This window comes from Muntiacus reevesi, chromosome 3, assembly GCF_963930625.1.
Source record: "Muntiacus reevesi chromosome 3, mMunRee1.1, whole genome shotgun sequence".
In the NCBI taxonomy this organism is placed as follows: domain Eukaryota; kingdom Metazoa; phylum Chordata; class Mammalia; order Artiodactyla; family Cervidae; genus Muntiacus; species Muntiacus reevesi.
Window position 1 is genome coordinate 248,331,102 of NC_089251.1, and position 19,352 is coordinate 248,350,453.

Sequence of the window (19,352 nt, forward strand, 5' to 3'; positions counted from 1 at the left end):
TTATCTAGAAATAACCTATGAAAATACTTATAATCTACAAAGTGAAAAATAAAAAAATTTGAAAAATAGCCCAAAATATCAAATATTGCATACAAACCTGGCAGAATTCACATATAACTTGAATTTCATAAGCTGAACAACTTATCACGTCCTCTTTTTCATGGCAAGGACACTGAAAAATGAAGTGGTTTCACACTATTAAATATTTAGTTTTGAAACACTTCTTGAAACATAGTAAAAAATAAAAACACTCAGATAATTACACTCTCTGTAACTACTGTCATCCAAAAACCCACTCACTTTAAGAATCTTTGTAATAGAGCTCTGCTCCTAAAATAAAAACATCCATATAAATGCAAAATATATCCAACTCCACCATAAAGAAGGTAAAAGAGAAACATTTAGCTTAGCCTTTAAGGTTGTGACTGAAGGGCAATAATTAAAAGAGTGAAAATCCTGACTTTTGAAGTCTGATGAAAAGACTAGACCTCCTATTTCAAAATATCTATTCAGAAAGCTTTAAATTTTTTCAAATGCAGTCAGTGTGGTCTGGTTCTCGGCCTAATTCATCAGTCTATTTGTCCCTCAATGTAGTTGAAGGAGCTTCCTCTTCCCTAACTTCATAGCTTACTTATCTGATATTAGCTTAAGGACAAGTACAACACTTAAACTACTAGGTGAGTGTCTCATTTTTAAACCCAGCTCAGCGGCAGCAGCAATACTCCATTACATTCACTGAAACCCCATCTAGTGGCGAACAGAATTAACTATATGCTTATCCATAAAAGCTAATGGTACATAAGAGAAAAAAATTTGTTTTTACATAATTTTGCTTATAAATGTGGTGAAGAATGTTCTGCTCAACAGAATTGGGTAATTCCTGTGGAGAAATGTACAAATAGCTACAGTTCTGAATCCTGGAATCAGAGATGATTAAGAGATAAGAAGAAGAAAGTTCTCCTGAAAGAAAAAGAGCATGTTAGTTCCTCAGTCATCTTGACTCCTTACAGCCCCATGGATTATTTATTGCCTGCGAGGCTTCTCTGTCTATGGGAATACCGGAGTGGGCTGCCACTTTCTATTCCAGGGAATCTTCCCCAACCAGGAACTGAACCTGTGTCTCTTGTTTCCCCGCCACTGGCAAGTAGATTCTTTAACCACTAGTGCCACCTGGGAAGCCCCCATTAAATATTAAGGAATGAATAAACTGCTATATAATATGAACCAGTTTAGATTATGTTAACTATCTCAATAAACTAAAACTAGTAAGAAGATGCAGTTCATATTGCTTTGAAAAATCAAAGCAATATTTAAACTCAGTTAAGTTCAGGAAACATTTAAACATCAAACACACACACAGACACAAAGATGAAAAAACAAAGACCCTCCACTCTGAGAAACTTTTAGTCAAGCAGAAGAAAGAAAACAGAAATTTCAATACACTCTGGTTAAGAAAAAGAGTTAAAATATTAAAAATATAGAAGTAGTGTAGGGAACCAATCTGTTACTTATAGAAAAGCTTTCTGAAGGAATTAACCCTTGGTATTCTTTTCTACCCGCCATGACTACTATTCTCCCATTCTACAAAAGAAGTTCCTTACCTACACAGCAGATTATTTTCTAGCCAACCAATAACAATTCCCATTACTTATAATACTATTTCCTAATATCTAGCTGAGGTAGCTGTAAAGACAACCGTCAAAGTACCTTGAGACATAAATGATCATAATTCCTCCAACAGGCTTAAATGCTATCTGTGTGTTAATCTAACTGAATCTCAAACCACTAAATCCAGGCTTATCTCCTTTTCACATCAAGGGCGGAAATATGCTTCTAAGAAAGCACAGGAAGGAGGCTTTGTTCAACTATAAACTGTCAAGAGAAGACAATGACTGCAGATAGAGACCTGTTACTACAGCACACTGCTCTCAGGCAAGCATCTACAATTTATTAGTTCAGTTCAGTCACTCAGTTGTGTCTGACTCTTTGCGACCCCATGGACTGCTGCATGCAAGGCATCCCTGTGCATCACCAACTCCTGGAGTTTACTCAAACTCATCTCCATTGAATCGGTGATACCATCCAACCATCTCATCCTCTGTCGATCCCTTCTCCTCCTGCCTTCATCTTTCCCAGCATCAGGGTCTTTTCAAATGAGTCAGCTCTTCCCATCAGGTGGCCAAAGTACTGGAGCTTCAGCTTCAACATCAGTCCTTCCAATGAATATTCAAGACTGATTTCCTTTAGGATGGACTGGTTGGATCTCCTTGAAGTCCAAGGGACTCTCAAGAGTCTTCTCCAACACCACAGTTCAAAAGCATCAGTTCTTTGGTGCTCAGTGTTTTTTATAGTCCAACTCTCACATCCATACATGACCACTGGAAAAACCATAGCCTTGACTAGACAGACCTTTTTTGGCAAAATTATGACTCTGCTTTTTAATACGCTATCTAGATTGGTCATAACTTGTCTGCAAGGAGCAAGCATCTTTTAATTTCATGGCTACAGTCACCATCTGCAGAGATTTGGGAGCCCCCAAAAATAAAGTCTGCCACTGTTTCCCCATCTAATTGCTATGAAATGATGGGACCGGATGCCATGATCTTTGTTTTCTGAATGTTGATTTTTAAGCCAACCTTTTCAATCTCCTCTTTCACTTTCATCAAGAGACCCTTTAGTGCTTCTTCATTTTCTGCCGTAAATGTGGTATTATCTGCATATCTGAGGTTATTGATATTTCTCACAGCAATCTTGATTCCAGCTTGTGCCCAGCGTTTCTCATGATGTACTCTGCATATAAGTTAAATAAGCAGGGTGACAATATACAGCCTTGATGTACTCCTTTTCCTATTCGGAACCACTCTGTTGTTCCATGTCCAGTTCTAACTGTTGCTTCCTGACCTGCATACAAATTTCCCAAGAGGCAGGTCAGATGGTCTGGTACTCCCATCTCTATCAGAACTTTCCACAGTTTATTGTGATCCACACAGTCAACATAGTCAATAAAGCAGAAATAGATGTTTCTCTGGAACGCTCTTGCTTTTCTGATGATCCAGTGGATGTTGGCAATTTGATCTCTGACTCCTCTGCCTTTTCTAAAACCAGCCTGAACATCTGGAAGTTCACAGTTCACGTACAGTCGAAGCCTGATTTAGAGAATTTTGAGCATAACTTTACTAGCATGTGAGATGAGTACAATTGTGTGGTAGTGTGAACATTCTTTGGCATTGCCTTTCTTTGGGATTGGAATGAAAACTGACCTTTTCCGGTCCCATGGTCACTGCTGAGTTTTCCAAATTTGATGGCATATTGAGTGCAGCACTTTCACAGCATCATCTTTCAGGATTTGAAATAGCTCAACTGGAATTCCATCACCTCCACACGCTTTGTTCATAGCGATCCTTCCTAAGGCCCACTTGACTTCGCGTTCCAGAATGTCTGGCTGGGTGATCACACCATCTTGATCATCTGGGTTGTGAAAATCTTTTTTGTACAGTTCTTCCGTGTATTTCTGCCACCTCTCCTTAATATCTTTTGCTTCTGTTAGGTCTATACCATTTCTGTCCTTTATTGAGCCCATTTTTGCATGAAATGTTCCCTTGGTATCTCTAATTTTCTTGAAGAGATCTCTAGTCTTGCCCATTCTAATGTTTTCCTCTGTTTCTTTGCACTCATCACTGAGGAAGGCTTTCTCATCTCTCCTTGCTATTCTGTGGAACTCTGCATTCAAATGGGTGTATCTCCTTTTCTCTCTTGCTTTTTGCTTCTCTTCTTTTCACAGCTATTTGTAAGGCCTCCTCAGACAGTCATTTTGCTTTTTTGCATTTCTTTTTCTTGGGGATGGCCTTGCTCCCTGTCTCCTGTACAATGTCATGAACCTCCATCCACAGTTCATCAGGCACTCTATCAGATCTAGTCCCTTAAATCTATTTCTCAGTTCCACTGTCTAATCATAAGGGATTTGATTTAGCTCATACCTGAATGGTCTAATGGTTTTCCCTACTTTCTTCAATTTAAGTCTGAATTTGGCAATAAGGAGTTCATGATCTGAGCCACAGTCAGCTCCCGGTCTTGTTTTTGTTGACTGTATAGAGCTTCTCCATCTTTGGCTGAAAAGAGTATAATCAATCTGATTTTGTTGTTGACCATCTGGTGATGTCCATGTGGAGAGTCTTCTGACAAAATGTGGTCCACTGGAGAAGGGAATGGCAAACCACCTGTGTATTCTTGCCGTGAGAACCCCATGAACAGTATGAAAAGGCAAAAAGATAGGACACTGAAAGATGAACTCCCCAGGTCGGTTGGTGCCCAATATGCTACTGGAGATCAGTGGAGAAATAATTCCAGAAAGAAGGAAGAGACAGAGCCAAAGCAAAACCACCACCCAGTTGTGGATGTGACTGGTGATGGAAGCAAGGTCTAATGCTGTAAAGAGCAATACTGCATAGGAACCTGGAATGTTAGGTCCATGAATCAAGGCAAATTGAAAGTAGTCAAACAGAATATGGCAAGACTGAACGTCAACATTTTAGGAATCAGAAAACAAAAATGGAATGGAATGGGTAAATTTAACTCAGATGACCATTAGATCTACTACTGTGGGCAAGAATCCCTTAGAAGAAACGGAGTAGCCCTCATAGTCAACAAAAGAGTCCAAAATGCAGTACTTGGATGCAATCTCAAAAGCAACAGAACGATCTCTGTTCGTTTCCAAGGCAAACCATTCAATATCACGGTAATCCAAGCTTATGCCCCAACCAGTAATGCTGAAGAAGCTGAAGTTGAATGGTTCTATGAAGACCTATAAGACCTTCTAGAACTAACACCCAAAAAAGATGTCCTTTTCATTATAGGGGACTGGAATGCAAAAGTAGGAAGTCAAGAAACACCTGGAGTAACAGGCAAATTTGGCCTTGGAGTACAGAATGAAGCAGGGCAAAGGCTAATAGAGTTTTGCCAAGAGAATGCACTGGTCACAGCAAACACCCTCTTCCAACAACACAGGAGAGAAGACTCTACCACCTATACTGGTAGGAAAATCACTGGCATGAAGAGTACACAGGAGGGTTCTACACAAGATTTAAGAAGTCAGTTTCTTTGGTTTCTCTAATCTCTCTTTTAACTCTTCTTCTACCATTCTTCATCTTCCCTCTCCTCGTGATTTACTGCCAAGATTTCTCCCTTTCATCTTTGAACAAATATTTGAGGGTCTACTTTGTTCTTTACTCTATGCCACGTGCTAGGGACATAGTAGTGAACTAAGATAGGTATTTGCTCTCAAGAAACTTCCAGGATAGTGATGGAGTTTATACTAGCTAATCAAACATCCAGCTCAGACTCCTCTTTCCAGTTTCTAGGACAATTCCACATATAAACGTGTGTATGTTCTTCATATTTTTTCTATTTCACTGCTACAAGGCATTTTATTTTAGAACTCCAAACCTGGTTGAAGGTATACTTTAAATTTTGTTTGTTATAACATAGTCACAGCAATATCCATTACTAAGTACACTACATAAATGATCAATTTTACATAATTCTAAAAAATAATCTTTAATGCTCAAGGTTTATTTGGGGTTCAGAAAGAGGTCATTGTTATTTCTGGATATTATGAACTAAATTACACTTGCTGAACTAAGACGTAAGAAACTTTTTTTTTAAAGAAACTTTAAATTTGTTCTCAGAAAAATACAGAAAAAGAAAGAATAATGTATAAAAATACACAAATATTTTTTAATTTAAAAAAAAGAGTACTACAACTTCCTTTAAAATACAATTACCTAAATAAATGGTATGGACCTAACAGAAGCAGAAGATATTAAGAAGAGGTGGCAAGAATACACAGAAGAACTATAGAAAAAAGATCTTAATGACCCAGATAACCACAATGCTGTGATCACTCACCTAGAGCCAGACATCCTGGAATGCGAAGTCAAGTGCACCTTAGGAAGCATCACCACGAAGAAAGCTAGTGGAGGTAATGAAAATTCAGCTGAGCTATTTCAAATCCTAAAAGATGATGCTGTTAAAATGTCAGCAATATGTCAGCAAATCTGGAAAACTGAGCAGTGGCCACAGGACTAGAAAAGGTCAGTTTTCATTCCAAACCCAAAGAAAGGCAATGCCAAAGAATATTCAAACTACCGCACAAATGCACTCATCTCACACACTAGCAGAGTAATGCTCAAAAGTCTCCAAGCTAGGCTTCAACAGTATGTGAACTGAGAACTTCCAGATGTTTAAGGTGGATTTAGAAAAAGTAGAGGAACCAGAGATCAAATTGCCAACATCCACTGGATCATAGAAAAAGCAAGAGAATTGCAGAAAAACATCTATTTCTGCTTCATTGACTACACTAAAGCCTTTGACTGTGTGGATCACAACAAACTGTGGGAAATTCTTAAAGAGATGGGAATACCAGATCACCTTACCTACCTCCTGAGAAATCTGTATGCAGGTCAAGAAGCAACAGTTAGAATGGGACCTGGAACAATGGACTGTTCCAAATTGGAAAGTAGTACATCAAGGCTGTATATTGTCACCCTGCTTATTTAACTTATATGCAGAATACATCATGTGAAATGCTGAGCTGTCTAGGTTTGTCACAGTTTTTCTTCCAAGGAGCAAGTGTCTTTTAATTTCATGGCTGCAGTCACCATCTGCAGTGAAAAAGCTGTCTTAAAACTCAATGTTCTGGGGAGGGAGGTGGAGGGAGGATCGGCATGGGGAACACATGTAAATCCATGGCTGATTTATGTCAATGTATGGCAAAAATCACTACAATATTGTAATTAGCCTCCAACTAATAAAAATAAATGGAAAAAAAAACCAAAAGGGTAGAGTTGCTGCAAAAAACTCACAAAAACTCAATATTCAAAAATCTAAGATCATGGCATCTGGTCCCATCACCTTATGATAAATAGATGGGGAAACAATGGAAACAGTGACACTTTATTTTTTGGGCTTCCAAATCACTGCAGATGGTGACTGCAGCCATGAAATTAAAATATGCTTGCTCCTTGAAAGAAAATTATGACAAACCTAGACAGTATGTTAAAAAGTAGAGACATTACTTTGCCAACAAAGGTCTGTCTAGTCACAGCTATGGTTTTGCTAGTAGTCATACATGGATGTCAGACTTGGACTATAAAGAAAGCTGAATGCCAAAGAATTGATGGCTTTGAACTGTGGTGTTGGAGAAGACTCCTGAGAGTTCCTTGGACTGCAAGGAGATCAACTAGTCAATCCTAAAGGAAATCAATCCTGAATATTCATTGGAAGGACTGATGCTGAAGCTCTAATACTTTGGCCACCTGATGCATAGAACTGACTTGTTGGAAAAGACCCTGATGCTGGGAAAGATTGAAGGCAGGAGGAGAAGGGGACGACAAGGATGAATTGGCTGGATGGCATCACCGACTCAATGGACAGGAGTTTGAGCAAGTTCAGCAAGTTGGTGATGGACAGGGAATCCTGGCATGCTGCAGTTCATGGGCCACAAAGAGTCGGACACAACTGAGCAACTGAACTGAAATTCTGCCACATTATGAAATAGTATCAGCAGTCCCCAACCTTTATTGGCACCAGGGACCAGTTTCGTGGAAGACAACTGTTCCACAGATGGAGGTGGAGGGTTGGGGTGGGGGTGGATGGTTCAGGTGGTAATCTGAACCCATGAGAAGAGCGATGGGGATTGGCAAAAGGTGCAAAGCTTCACTCACTTTCCCGGACGCTCATCTCCAGTTGTGCAGGCCAGTTCCTAACAGGCTGAGAACAGGTACTCGTCCGCAGTTGGGGGTTTAGGGACCCCTGGTAAAATCATTAAATATTAAATGTCATTTTAATGGCTATATAGTATTCCATATAGATCCACAGTGTCATACAGATACAACATATTTATAACTTATTCTCTATTACTCCATTATGTGTGTGTGTTAGTGGCTCAGTCGTGTTGACTGTGACCCTATGGACTGTCACCCATCAGGCTCCTCTGTCTGAGGGTTTCTCCAGGCAAGCATACTGGTATGGGTTGCTATTTCCTTCTCTGGGGGATATTTCTGACTCAGGGATTGAAACCAGATCTCCTGCAGTGCAGGTGAATTTTTTACCGTCTGAGCTCTATTATAACTATTCTCTTACTGATTTTTATCATCAGTGACTATTTTTGAGGACAAATCTCTGTGTAATATCTGTAATTATTTCCATTAGATGAACTTCTAGAACTGAAACTACTATATCAAAGTGAAGGCACATTTTTAAGACTTTCAATTTACATTGCTAAACTCTTCAGATGCATAACACTGACTTCTACTTTACCTGTAGTGTACAGAAAGACCTCATTTCTCAATGCCAACACCAACATTGAATATTTAACATTTTTGTTGAATTAGTGGGAAAAAGATTTTTAAGTTGCATATCATGACACACAAATGAGATTGAACCTTTTCATACATAAAATGGTTCTTTGTAATTTCTAAAATGCTTCCTTTGCCCAATCTTTTTTAAAAAATGGAAGATATCTGACACACAACATTGTGTAAATTCAAGGTGTAAAATATGGTACCTTGATACATTTGTATGTTGTAATACAACTGCTATTGTATATTTATTTTACATTACCTAATTATAGTACAATATTGTTGTCTATATCCATTATACTGTACATTAGATCACCATAGCTTACTCCTTTCAAATCTGTATCCTTAAAACATCAACTTTATCCCTGCCTTTTGCCTATTCAAAAAAATAAAATGTTAGTCCAAAATTCTTTCTTGAATACAGATCAGAGGCTCTTTCTTATAACATGGATTTCTGATTATTTACCTCATTGTATTCCTGATCTAGTTCTAACTATGCAAACTACAAATGATGCCCCAAACAGTGAAATGACTTACTCGAGGTAAAAAACGGCATAAGAAATTTCTCCTGCTATAGTCTGTGCCTGCCAGCTGACAAGCTTTGCTATCCTGTGCATATGAACTGTCTTGTGTTGCAATTCTTTGCCTACGAACTATACAGCAATTTTATGTAAACCACTTAAAAAAAAATTGTACAGAAAGACTCTCTGGGGACTTGTAGAGTTACTCAACAGACCCATTATCAAATAAAATCACACATAATATAAGATGCCAATTAAAAAATCGTAACGAAGAACACTTTAAGGAAAGATGAAAGGGAGGAAATGGGTTGACATTAACCAGCAAACCATGTCTTATAACTTAACATTAATATAAAAGACAACCTTCTAAGGAAAAACACATATAAGGGTATCTTCATGGGAGACAGATTAGTCAGGCCATTGAGGGAGCAGCCTGTCTAAGTACAGAGTATGAGAACCTGGACAAGATGAGAAAGGCGCTCATGGGGGGGGGGTTGGGCTGAAGAGGAGACTGAGTGAGGTAAGGGAAGATCTGTCTGTGCAAGCAGGGGGAAGTAGTCTGGTGTGGGATGTCGGTGCCCCAGAAGGGTGAGGCGGCATCCACGTGACGTAAAGAACAGGGATGGCACCAGCCCAGGCCAGGATACCAGGGCCTGAGCAAGAGGATACCTACCTGATGAGAGGCAAAGGTCTGGGGGCAATAGGCAATTCATTACATGTAATGCAGGAAATGAATGAATAAGTGAATTTCTCAAGGATACAGTGGATGAAAATTGGCAACACTATAGAGAGGATGAAAATAGTCACACCATAATTACACAGAATAAATTCTGATATTAGATGAGATTTATAGATATTGGTTGGAAAAGGCAATGGCAACCCACTCCAGTACTCTTGCCTGGAAAATTCCATGGACATAGGAGCCTGGTAGGTTGCCGTCTACTGGGTTGCACAGAGTCAGACACGACTGACGCGACTTAGCAGCAGCAGAGATATTGGTATGAACTCATGACTTTCAATGTAAACATACAGAAACACAGATGATAATATGTGTATAAATATGCACATATATTCACATACTTCCCTAGCTGTGTCATGAGAGTGTCTAGGAACACTGATACCACCTAACCAAGAAGCCCACTTAGCACTTGATGTCAAAATGCCATTTTCAACCAAAAGGAACCTGGGATCTTTGAAGAATTGGTTGATTCCAGGGCTTTAGCAGGAAAAATACATGATGGGCCTTGAATATCTTGTGCAAGAAAAAAGGACTTGTTATGAATTTAGCCAGAAAGTGGCTAGATTTCAGACAATTTCCGAATCAAAATAAATGACAGTAATACATATTATAAATAAAATAGAATTTCATTAATCTGATATAAAAAATACATACCAATATAGAAGAATAAACTGAAAGTTTGATTAGACAGGATACTTACATCCTCTCAAAGTATCTCCACATAAAATACATTTTAATTACTAAAGGCAAAAGAGTAATATACAGTACAAATGCCTGGCAAACATCACTTTACTCAAGAGATGCAAGTTAAAAGGGTTGCAATGAGGAGGACACAGCGCCACTTTCATGATAGTCATGCCATGGATACATAATCTGAATCTAATCATGAAGAAATACTACACAACAATACTACACAAATTGAGGTAAATCCCCTCAAAACAACTGGCCCATAATTTTCAAAGTGTCCAAGTTAAACAAAGATCAAGGAACTGTTTCAGATTGAAAAAGACCGATGAGTCACAACAACTAACTGTAATGTGAGATTCTAGACTGAATCTGGTTGCTATAAAGGACAGACATTATTGGAATAACTGGCAAAACTTAAATATAATATACAGATTAGATAGTAGCAATATTTTGAAATTAACTTCTTGATTTTCATGGTTATATTACGATTTAAGAGGAGAATGTCTTATTGTAGAAAATAAAGTATTTGCAGGAATTGGACATCATGCTAGCATCTTAAAAGGTTCTGAACTAAAAAAAAATTAAACATAAAAACGGAAAAACTTACAGGAGCTTAAAGTGTATAGAAATGACATGCACTGTCATAATTTACATATAACCACTATATAATTAGTATCATGTAACTTTTAGCAGTAGTTAAGAGAATATACTAAAATATACAGATTCTCTTAACAATTCTCTGATTGTTTCTGGATTATAACTTTCATATTGTGTCAAAGAACAGAAAAACTATGTTCTGTATTGAAACTTAAGAGCAAACAGAATCATAATAATATCTGTATCTGAATAAAGACTTGAGAGGTGACTAAAATTTAGACAATTAGCTGTCCTATAGGCAACTCCCTCGTTTAAAACATGAAATGTAGGTTAAACATTTTAAGATAGATAATCTTTTACCCTGTGGTATCAATATTCCCATGCCATTTTGAATTATATCATTCAAATGATATAACTGATAAAAATATTTGCTTTTCTTATATCTCTTATCAAAAACAAGTAAAAAGGATGAATGGATAAGGAAGCTGTGGTACATATACACCATGGAATATTACTCAGCTGTTAAAAAGAATTCATTTGAATCAGTTCTAATGAGATGGATGAAACTGGAGCCCATTATACAGAGTGAAGTAAGTCAGAAAGATAAAGAACATTACAGTATACTAACACACATATACGGAATTTAGATAGATGGTGGCGATAACCCTATATGCAAAACAGAAAAAGAGACACAGAAATACAGAACAGACTTTTGAACTCTGGGGGAGAACGTGAGGGTGGGATGTTTTGAAAGAACAGCATGTATATTATCTATGGTGAAACGGACCACCAGCCCAGGTGGGATACATGAGTCAGGTGCTCGGGCCTGGTGCACTGGGAGGACCCTGAGGAGTCGGGTGGGGAGGGAGGTGGGAGGGGGGATCGGGATGGGGAATACATGTAACTATATGGCTGATTCATGTCAATGTATGACAAGACCCACTGAAATGTTGTAAAGTGATTGGCCTCCAACTAATAAAATAATATTAAAAAAAAAAAAAAAAAAAAAAAAAAAAAAAAAAAAACAAGTAAAAAGGAAATCACTTCATAGAAACTAGTATGAGCAAATGAATCTCTGAAAACAGAAGTGGGGGAAATGAATCAGTTTCTGGTGGTTCATTTCAGAAATCCCTAGATTCTAAAATATGAATTTTACTGATATTCTAGTTATAGAACTACAAATGTTGTAACCTTTACACTTAAAGCATGTATTCAAGCTTCAAAGCAGATTTCTAAAATACAGATAATATTTCATGTTACATATGATATGCAGAATTCTCAAACATTTCTAATGCAAATATATTTTATGAAATTTATTTGAAGATATTTGACTATTTGTACCTGATACTGCATTAAGAATAAGATATGTTTCCTGACCTCAAAATTAGTATAGTAAGGAAGGCAAACAAGTGAAAATAGTAATTCTAATTTAGCGATATACATACAATAATAAAGATATACACAGGTGCTATGGGAACATAGGGGAACAGGGAGTATACTAGAGCTGGCTACCTTTCTTCCCTACCCATAATCCCATCTTAGAGCCAGACGGCCAGCAAAAGGCAGTCCTGTATGTTTCAGGTAAACCAGGAAAGATATCTGAATAAGTTAGGATAATCAGACTACCTCTTCAGGAAATGTGTAAAAAAACAAAAATCAACCAGAGCTATACATTAGACATTTAAAATCATCCTCAGGATTCACAGACACCTTCTGTCATGTTCCATACTGATAAGAAATTAATGAAAACCAGAATGGAGTAGGTACAGAAAACAGACAAAAAACCATGTAGTCAAGATGAGTGAAAAGTTTCTATGAAGCCTGATGCTTTCTGTGACTGGGTCAAGTGAGAATCTTCTGTATTCTGAGTATAAGCTCTTCTTTTCTCTAAAGTTAAATTTATCTGAACTTCTACGCCGTCATTAAGACAAGTACCTAGCCAACCCTGGAGAGAGAAAGGATCTGCCAAGGATACTGAAGGAAGTAATGCCTGGACTTAAGTCTTCTTAAAGAAAAAAAGAGATGATGTTTTGGGCAGAGGAGACAGCAGAATACACAGAAGGATCGCCAAGAACTTCTAATGGCTAAACTATGGGATATATGGTTGAAGAAGAAGAGAGCTGGGGCTAGAGCAGGAAGCAAATTTCAAAAGGCCTTTAGTATCTGAGCAAGGAGTCTGGAATCCAACCTCATTCCCGTATCTGACCCCTACCCTGAGGTTATAAACCATGGCCGTGTGCAAAAATGTTAAGAAAGTTTTTCAAGTTTCTAAATAGTTGAGAGGTGTGTGTGAGGTGGGAGGAGTGGAGGAGAAAAAGAAGCAAGAGACTATATGTGACCCCCATAAAGCCTAAAACCTTACTATCTCGCTCTTCAAAGAAGTTTGCTTAATCTTGTTATTAAAAATGGGAAAATTCATGTTGAGGTTTGACAGAAAATAACAAAACTCTGTAAAGCAATTAAAAGATAAATTTTAAAAATTTAAAGAATTAAATTAATAATAAAAAATGCAAAGATTTTAAATAGGTGATTTAGATCATCAAAGGGACATTTTTGCAACATCACTAATAGAAGTGTGGAGGATGATTAGTGAGAGTAACACCATGCATAAGAAAATTATGCATAAGGAAATCAGTTATAAGCTTCTAGATTCAGGAAAGAGAACGATGATTTATACTCAAGCAATGCCAGTCAAAATGAGAGGAAAGGATACGCTATCCTCTTACGGTTAGGTCTCTAATCCTTAACGGTGTCTGCAGACCCTTGCATGCACTGGCCTCTGACACCCACCGCATTCTTATGATACCTTCATTTTTTGGCTGTAGTAATGCAAACTTTTAATCAGCTCACTCTCTCACCCCAGAGCGCTCCTACTCCCCTCTCATCTGTTTCTGAGTTAACACCACTCACCACTGACTTTCCTCCCTCTACTACCTCTACCCCGTAATTTCCAATGTCTCTTTGAGTAATCCAGTTACTGAGCACATGCAAGAGTAGGACTTTCTGTCCAAAATGTTTTTAAAATATAGAATATATCTCAAGGATTAACTCCTGTTACTGTACCTATAAAAAGTCCTACAAGAGTTGGGACTTTCATGCTGGGACCCTTTGCTACAGAGGACTCTCTAGACAGACAAGTTAGGACACCCTGAATTAAAATTATGTACTTTATGTAAAGTCTTTAGTGTGCTTTTATATGCTGATATGCATTGTAGCTCCAAAAGGACATCTCCAAATCTGCCAAACCTCAGAACTTTTTTTTATTAAACAGTCAATATGGTAGGACACTACCATTCTGAGGATTGATGTCTGGAAACACCTTTTAAATTTAATAATATTTGAGAGACAATCACAACATAAAAGGCCACTATTGCAGTAAAAACTTAAAATCTCTTACCTTTCTAGCTGGTAGGCCATGAGCTTTATCTACTGTGCTGCCAGGTATCTGTCAGCTCTTATTAAGTAAGCAGTGCTTCTCAAGCTTCCATCCAAATATCCCTAAGGCAAAGGAGAAGCAGAAAAGAGCAAACTCATTACTATGCAAGAGCTAAACAACTTCACTACAAAAATTTATAAATGACTATTTTACATTTTAAAGTGCATGTGAATTTTGCCTTCCATTCCATTATTTAATATAAAATTAAAGTTCCCTCAAAAATCTTCCAGAAAGATACTTATCCTGTGGCCTCCCACAACTCCTGGCACACTGCCATCTATTAGAGGTGTAACAGTTTCAAGTATGGAAGCATGGCAATGGAGTCTTGGTGAAAAGAGAAAAATAAAACTTTTTAATGTAACAGAAGGGAGAGGTAGTCATAGCTGATCTGTAAAATGGCAGGGCTGAATCTGAGCAGCAAAATTCTTAGAGTGAACATTAATAGTTCCTCTTATGTCAGTGTTCTTTACACAACAGTTTATGTGGTTCTTATTTGTAAACAACTTAACTTTTTTACACCTGTATCAGCTAGGATTAGGTTTAGCTGTGAGTGAGAAAACTCAAAATAACAATGAAAATAACAATGGCTTAAGTGAGTCAAAAGTTTATTTCTCTCACATGAACACAGGTAGTCAGGACCATGACCATTAGGAACCCAGGTTCCTTCTATTTTGCAGTTTTGCCATCCTCAACATGTGGCATCTCCATCATGGCTTAAAATAACTGCTCAAGGTCTAACCGTCACATCAGATGACAGGAAGGAAAATGGAGAGATGGGTGATAGCCTCCTTTCAAGGACACTTTTCAGAAATTTTACAGGAAACCTCTATTCTGGTCAGAACTTAAGTCACATGGCTAGAGCTAGCAGGGAAGCTGGGAAATACATTCTTTATTTCATCATATGCTCGGGGTGGGGATGGGGGGAATGGAGCGTCTACAATAAGGAAAAAAGACGAGAATGAATATTGGTGGATAATTAGTTTTTTCTGTCATCATACTCTGGTCATTCTAAAATGGAAGATGGTTGGATACCTTGTAGAGATGCCTTATGAGTCCACTGACAGGAGCTTTCAAAAGTAGATAGTTCTGTCAGCAGCCAAGGAGCAAGACCAATGTGAATAAGGACTTCTCTAAATATGCAAGATCAATCTGTATCTGAAGACCAGAGTAAAGAAACAACCTAAAAAGTTTAGGTTTGGAAGGATAATCTCACTAGGTTTTCCATAAACTTTCCATAAAAATGATTACACAGGACTGATTAGGTAAGCAATGGAGTGCCTAAGGTGAGACTGGGTAAGAACTTGCCAGAAAGCTCAGTTACTAACTATATTAGGAAAAGGCAGTGATCCCAGGAACAAAGTTAAAGGGAAAGTCAACTTTTCTCTACTGTTATTTGAGTGCTGAGCTCCCATACCTGAGAGTCAAGTGTGAATTTGGACCTCCCATTTCCTTATTGCACAAACTGTTGAAAAGAACTTGCACTTTACCTTGAATAAAGTTGGCTGAAAAGGCCTTAATATGTTTAAAACTTCTGATGCAAATACCAAAAGTGATAATGACTCTTACTTCAAAGCTGGCAACAAAATTTTGTTTTATATACAGACTGTTCCTTAAAGGAAAAGGGACCAGAAGAGGGTATTCTGCTAGACAAACATAAAATGGGGACTATGAATGGAGCAGCAATTCAAAGGACAAATGGCTCCATAGGATAGCTCAAAGGTTCACATCTTCCAGGGACAGATCAATTTCTGCAAATTATTTCTTTCATGGAAATGCTTAAGTATGACTTCAGATTTTCCTATTGAATATTTGCATTTAGTTTTGCATTTATAAGACGAGGAACTTATATCTAGAAAGCAGCAAGATGGCCTTCTGATCTTTACTTCAAGCAAAAGCAACAACATTAAGCCAGCCAGCTGAACCTGACAAACAAGAGCTCATGTTTAATGCATGCAAGGTTAAGCTAATTATCTAGACTTTGAAAAACATTAAAAATAAAGGTTTGTTTGTAACTTGAAGGGCACAAACGTAAGGACTCTCTCCTTTACCACTGCTACCCTACCCCAATTACTGTGTATGTATGTGTTCTACTTGGACAAAATCAACTTGTAGGTAAGGGGTAGGATCTCTGTCTGCTAAACGGGACAAACACTACTAATGGCAAGTATTCAGGAAAGAGAAATTGTGCAAAGAACAGGGCCCAAAAAGTTAGACGTTAGTGTGAGAAAGGAATTAATTCTACTTAAGGTGGATTCTGGGAGAGAAGCTAGCTTCTGGTCTGTGGGAGCAGAAGTTAGGTGGGTGGGGGAACAGACTTTCAAGGGAGCAACGTTCAGACAGGTGTTTGTATTACTGCAGATACACTAAGACTTTTCAAGGGACTGATAAGTAAAACATGTTTTAAGAAAATCAATTTCTGTATCTTCAACTTCCCTTTGTTTGCTTTCCTAATAATAATCTGCCTGCTTTCCCTAAGTGCTCATAATTCCATATTTGAAAAGAAACCCATAGCTCTTAGCCATACCAAATATTACTACAATGCACTGCCCTGGATTGTAAAAATCTCCATGGAACAAAACAACAGGCTGATTTAAAATAAGAGTGTCTTAAAGCCTCCATTAATCAAGGCATCCTTATCATAGTGCTGTTAAAGCGAAGCATGACTTTTTAAGAATGATGTTGTGCCTTGTGTTGAGGAATGTTTTGAATTCAGATGTATTGAACAGTGTGATGACAGGAACAAAAACCCTTTCATTTAATGATTGCCTCTTCTATTCTCAAAATGCTGTGGAAAAATGCATAGTCCTGAGAGTGAGCTTCATGAGAACAAAGCAAAGAGGAAATCAATAGGAAACTCTGTAAAGTTCAATTTATATTTGCTGCAAAGAAGTAGGATAAGGTGATGTGATCAAAGTAGTTTAAAGCATTAAAATACCCTGGATTCAAATAAAATTATTCTTAATTGTAAGTTCAGTAAGAAAAAGGAACAATAAAAATGTTCAATTGTTAAAGGTGAATTAAGTCGTTTGTCTTTTAAATCAATGACAGATCGAATGACTAAGGATCACAGTTGATGCTCAAACAACTCAGGGCACCAATCTTCCATACAGTCCCAAACCTGAGTGTAACTTAAGAGATGTCCTCTGTATCTGTAGATCCTCCACTTTCCCAGTTCTGCTCCCAGATTCAACTACTGGCAGGTGAAGCAGTAATGTTGTATATACTACTGAAAAAAATCCACGTTAAGTCAACCCATGTAGTTCAAACCTGTGTTCTTCAAAAATCAACTGTACATAGAATGGTGTCAATATCTTGAAAAGTCAGAAATCATTCTTTTTCCAACTCAACTTATTGTTGTTCAGTCACTAAGTTGTGTCCAACTCTTTGTAACCCCATGGACTGCAGCATGCCAGGCTTCCCTGTCCTTCAGTATCTCCTGGAGTTTGCTCAAACTCATGTCCATTGAGTCAGTGATGCCATCCAAACATCTCATCCTCTGTTGCCCCCTTCTCTTCTTGTCCTCAATCTTTTCCAGCATCAGGGTATTTTCCAATGGGCTGTCTCTTCACATCAGGTGGCCAAAGTACTGGAGCTTCAGCATCAGTCCTTCCAATGAATATTCAGGGTTGATTTCCTTTAAGATTGACTGGTTTGATCTCCATGTTGTCCAAGGGACTCTCAAGAGTCTTCTCCAACACCACAGTTTGAAAGTATCAATTCTTTGACGTTCAGCCTTCTTTATGGTCCAACTCTCACATCCCTACATGACTACTGGAAAACCATAGCTTTGACTATACAGATCTTTGTCAGCAAAGTGATGTCTCTCCTTTTTAATACACTGTCTAGGTTTGTCAAAACTTTTCTTTCAATTTCATGGCTGCAGTCACTGTCCGCAGTGATTTTGGAGCCCAAGTAAATGAAATCTGACACTGTTTCCACTTTTTCCCCATCTATTTGCCATGAAGTGATGGGACTGGATGCCAAAATCTTCATTTTCTGAATGATGAGTTTTAAGCCAGCTAAAACTAAACTTACAAAGAAAAACTTTAGGAATCAACTTAGAAATGTGCTAGAGTACACAGTTCATCAAATTTATTTTCAGGAGTGTATGTATGAGTACACTAGACAGAATGGCCGCCCAAAGATGTCCCCACCCCAAATCCTGGAATCTATGAATAGGTTATGTTACAGAGCAAAATGGACTTTGCAGATGTAAAAATGGTCACAGACTCTAAAACAGGAAGGTTATCTTGGGCTATCCAAATGGGCCAATCTGATCATATGACCCAGTGAGAGCAGAGAACTTTCTCTGTCAGATTCTGACAGTAGCAGAAGTCAGAGATAAGCAAGAGATAGACTTTACTTGCCATTACTGAAGGCAGCAAAACTGAAAGCATTTTAGCTTCTACGAGTGAAGATCAGCTCCAACTGACAGTCAACAAGGAAAGAGAACGGCAGTCCTGTAACTATATGCAGTCAACAATACAAATGAACTGGAAAGTGGATTCTTCTTCAGAGCCTCCAAAAAAAAAAAAAAAAAAAAATTGCAGCTCTGCCAACATACTGATTTAGACTTTGTAAGGCCCTAAAAAGAGGGCCCAGGTGGACTTCTGACAAAAGTTGAGATATAAATTTCATTTGTTCTATAATGCAAAGTATGTGGTTATTGTTGATGAGGAATAGACAATTAATAAAGCAAAAATCCTAAGGTACTCAGGAGGACAGGCTTGCAGACCAAGGAACTGCACAGATTTAGAGCTTTCTCTGTGCTCTAATTTCCTTCTCATATCTTGGTAAGAACCAAAACAAACAAACAAACCAAAAAAATGCCAAGAAATGATCCTAGAGCTCACACTGGGAACAGCAGTATAGTCATAATAAACTTAAATCTAAGAAGTGGAAAACCTGTAGCTGTAAGCTAGAAGGACTTCATTCCCCTTTCAACGTTTAAGATGCTTTGAGTTTCTAAGCTAGGAAAAATTTAAATGGTATGATTTCACTACTATCCTCTCCAG

The 19,352-nt window shown here is 37.9% G+C and overlaps 1 protein-coding gene across 3 annotated transcripts in view; it reads right to left on the minus strand.

Annotated features, from left to right (window-relative positions):
- ATF2 (activating transcription factor 2) overlaps positions 1–19,352 on the minus strand; it is an 80,326-nt gene that overhangs the window by 55,309 nt on the left and 5,665 nt on the right. For all 3 annotated transcript variants that reach the window (XM_065931790.1, XM_065931789.1, XM_065931788.1), the window contains exons 2-3: positions 14,299–14,399; positions 98–172 (exon numbers count right to left, since the gene is read on the minus strand). In XM_065931790.1, the coding sequence (XP_065787862.1) occupies positions 98–129 (32 nt within the window). In that variant the 5' untranslated portion in view covers positions 130–172; positions 14,299–14,399. The remainder of the gene's footprint in view (positions 1–97; positions 173–14,298; positions 14,400–19,352) is intronic.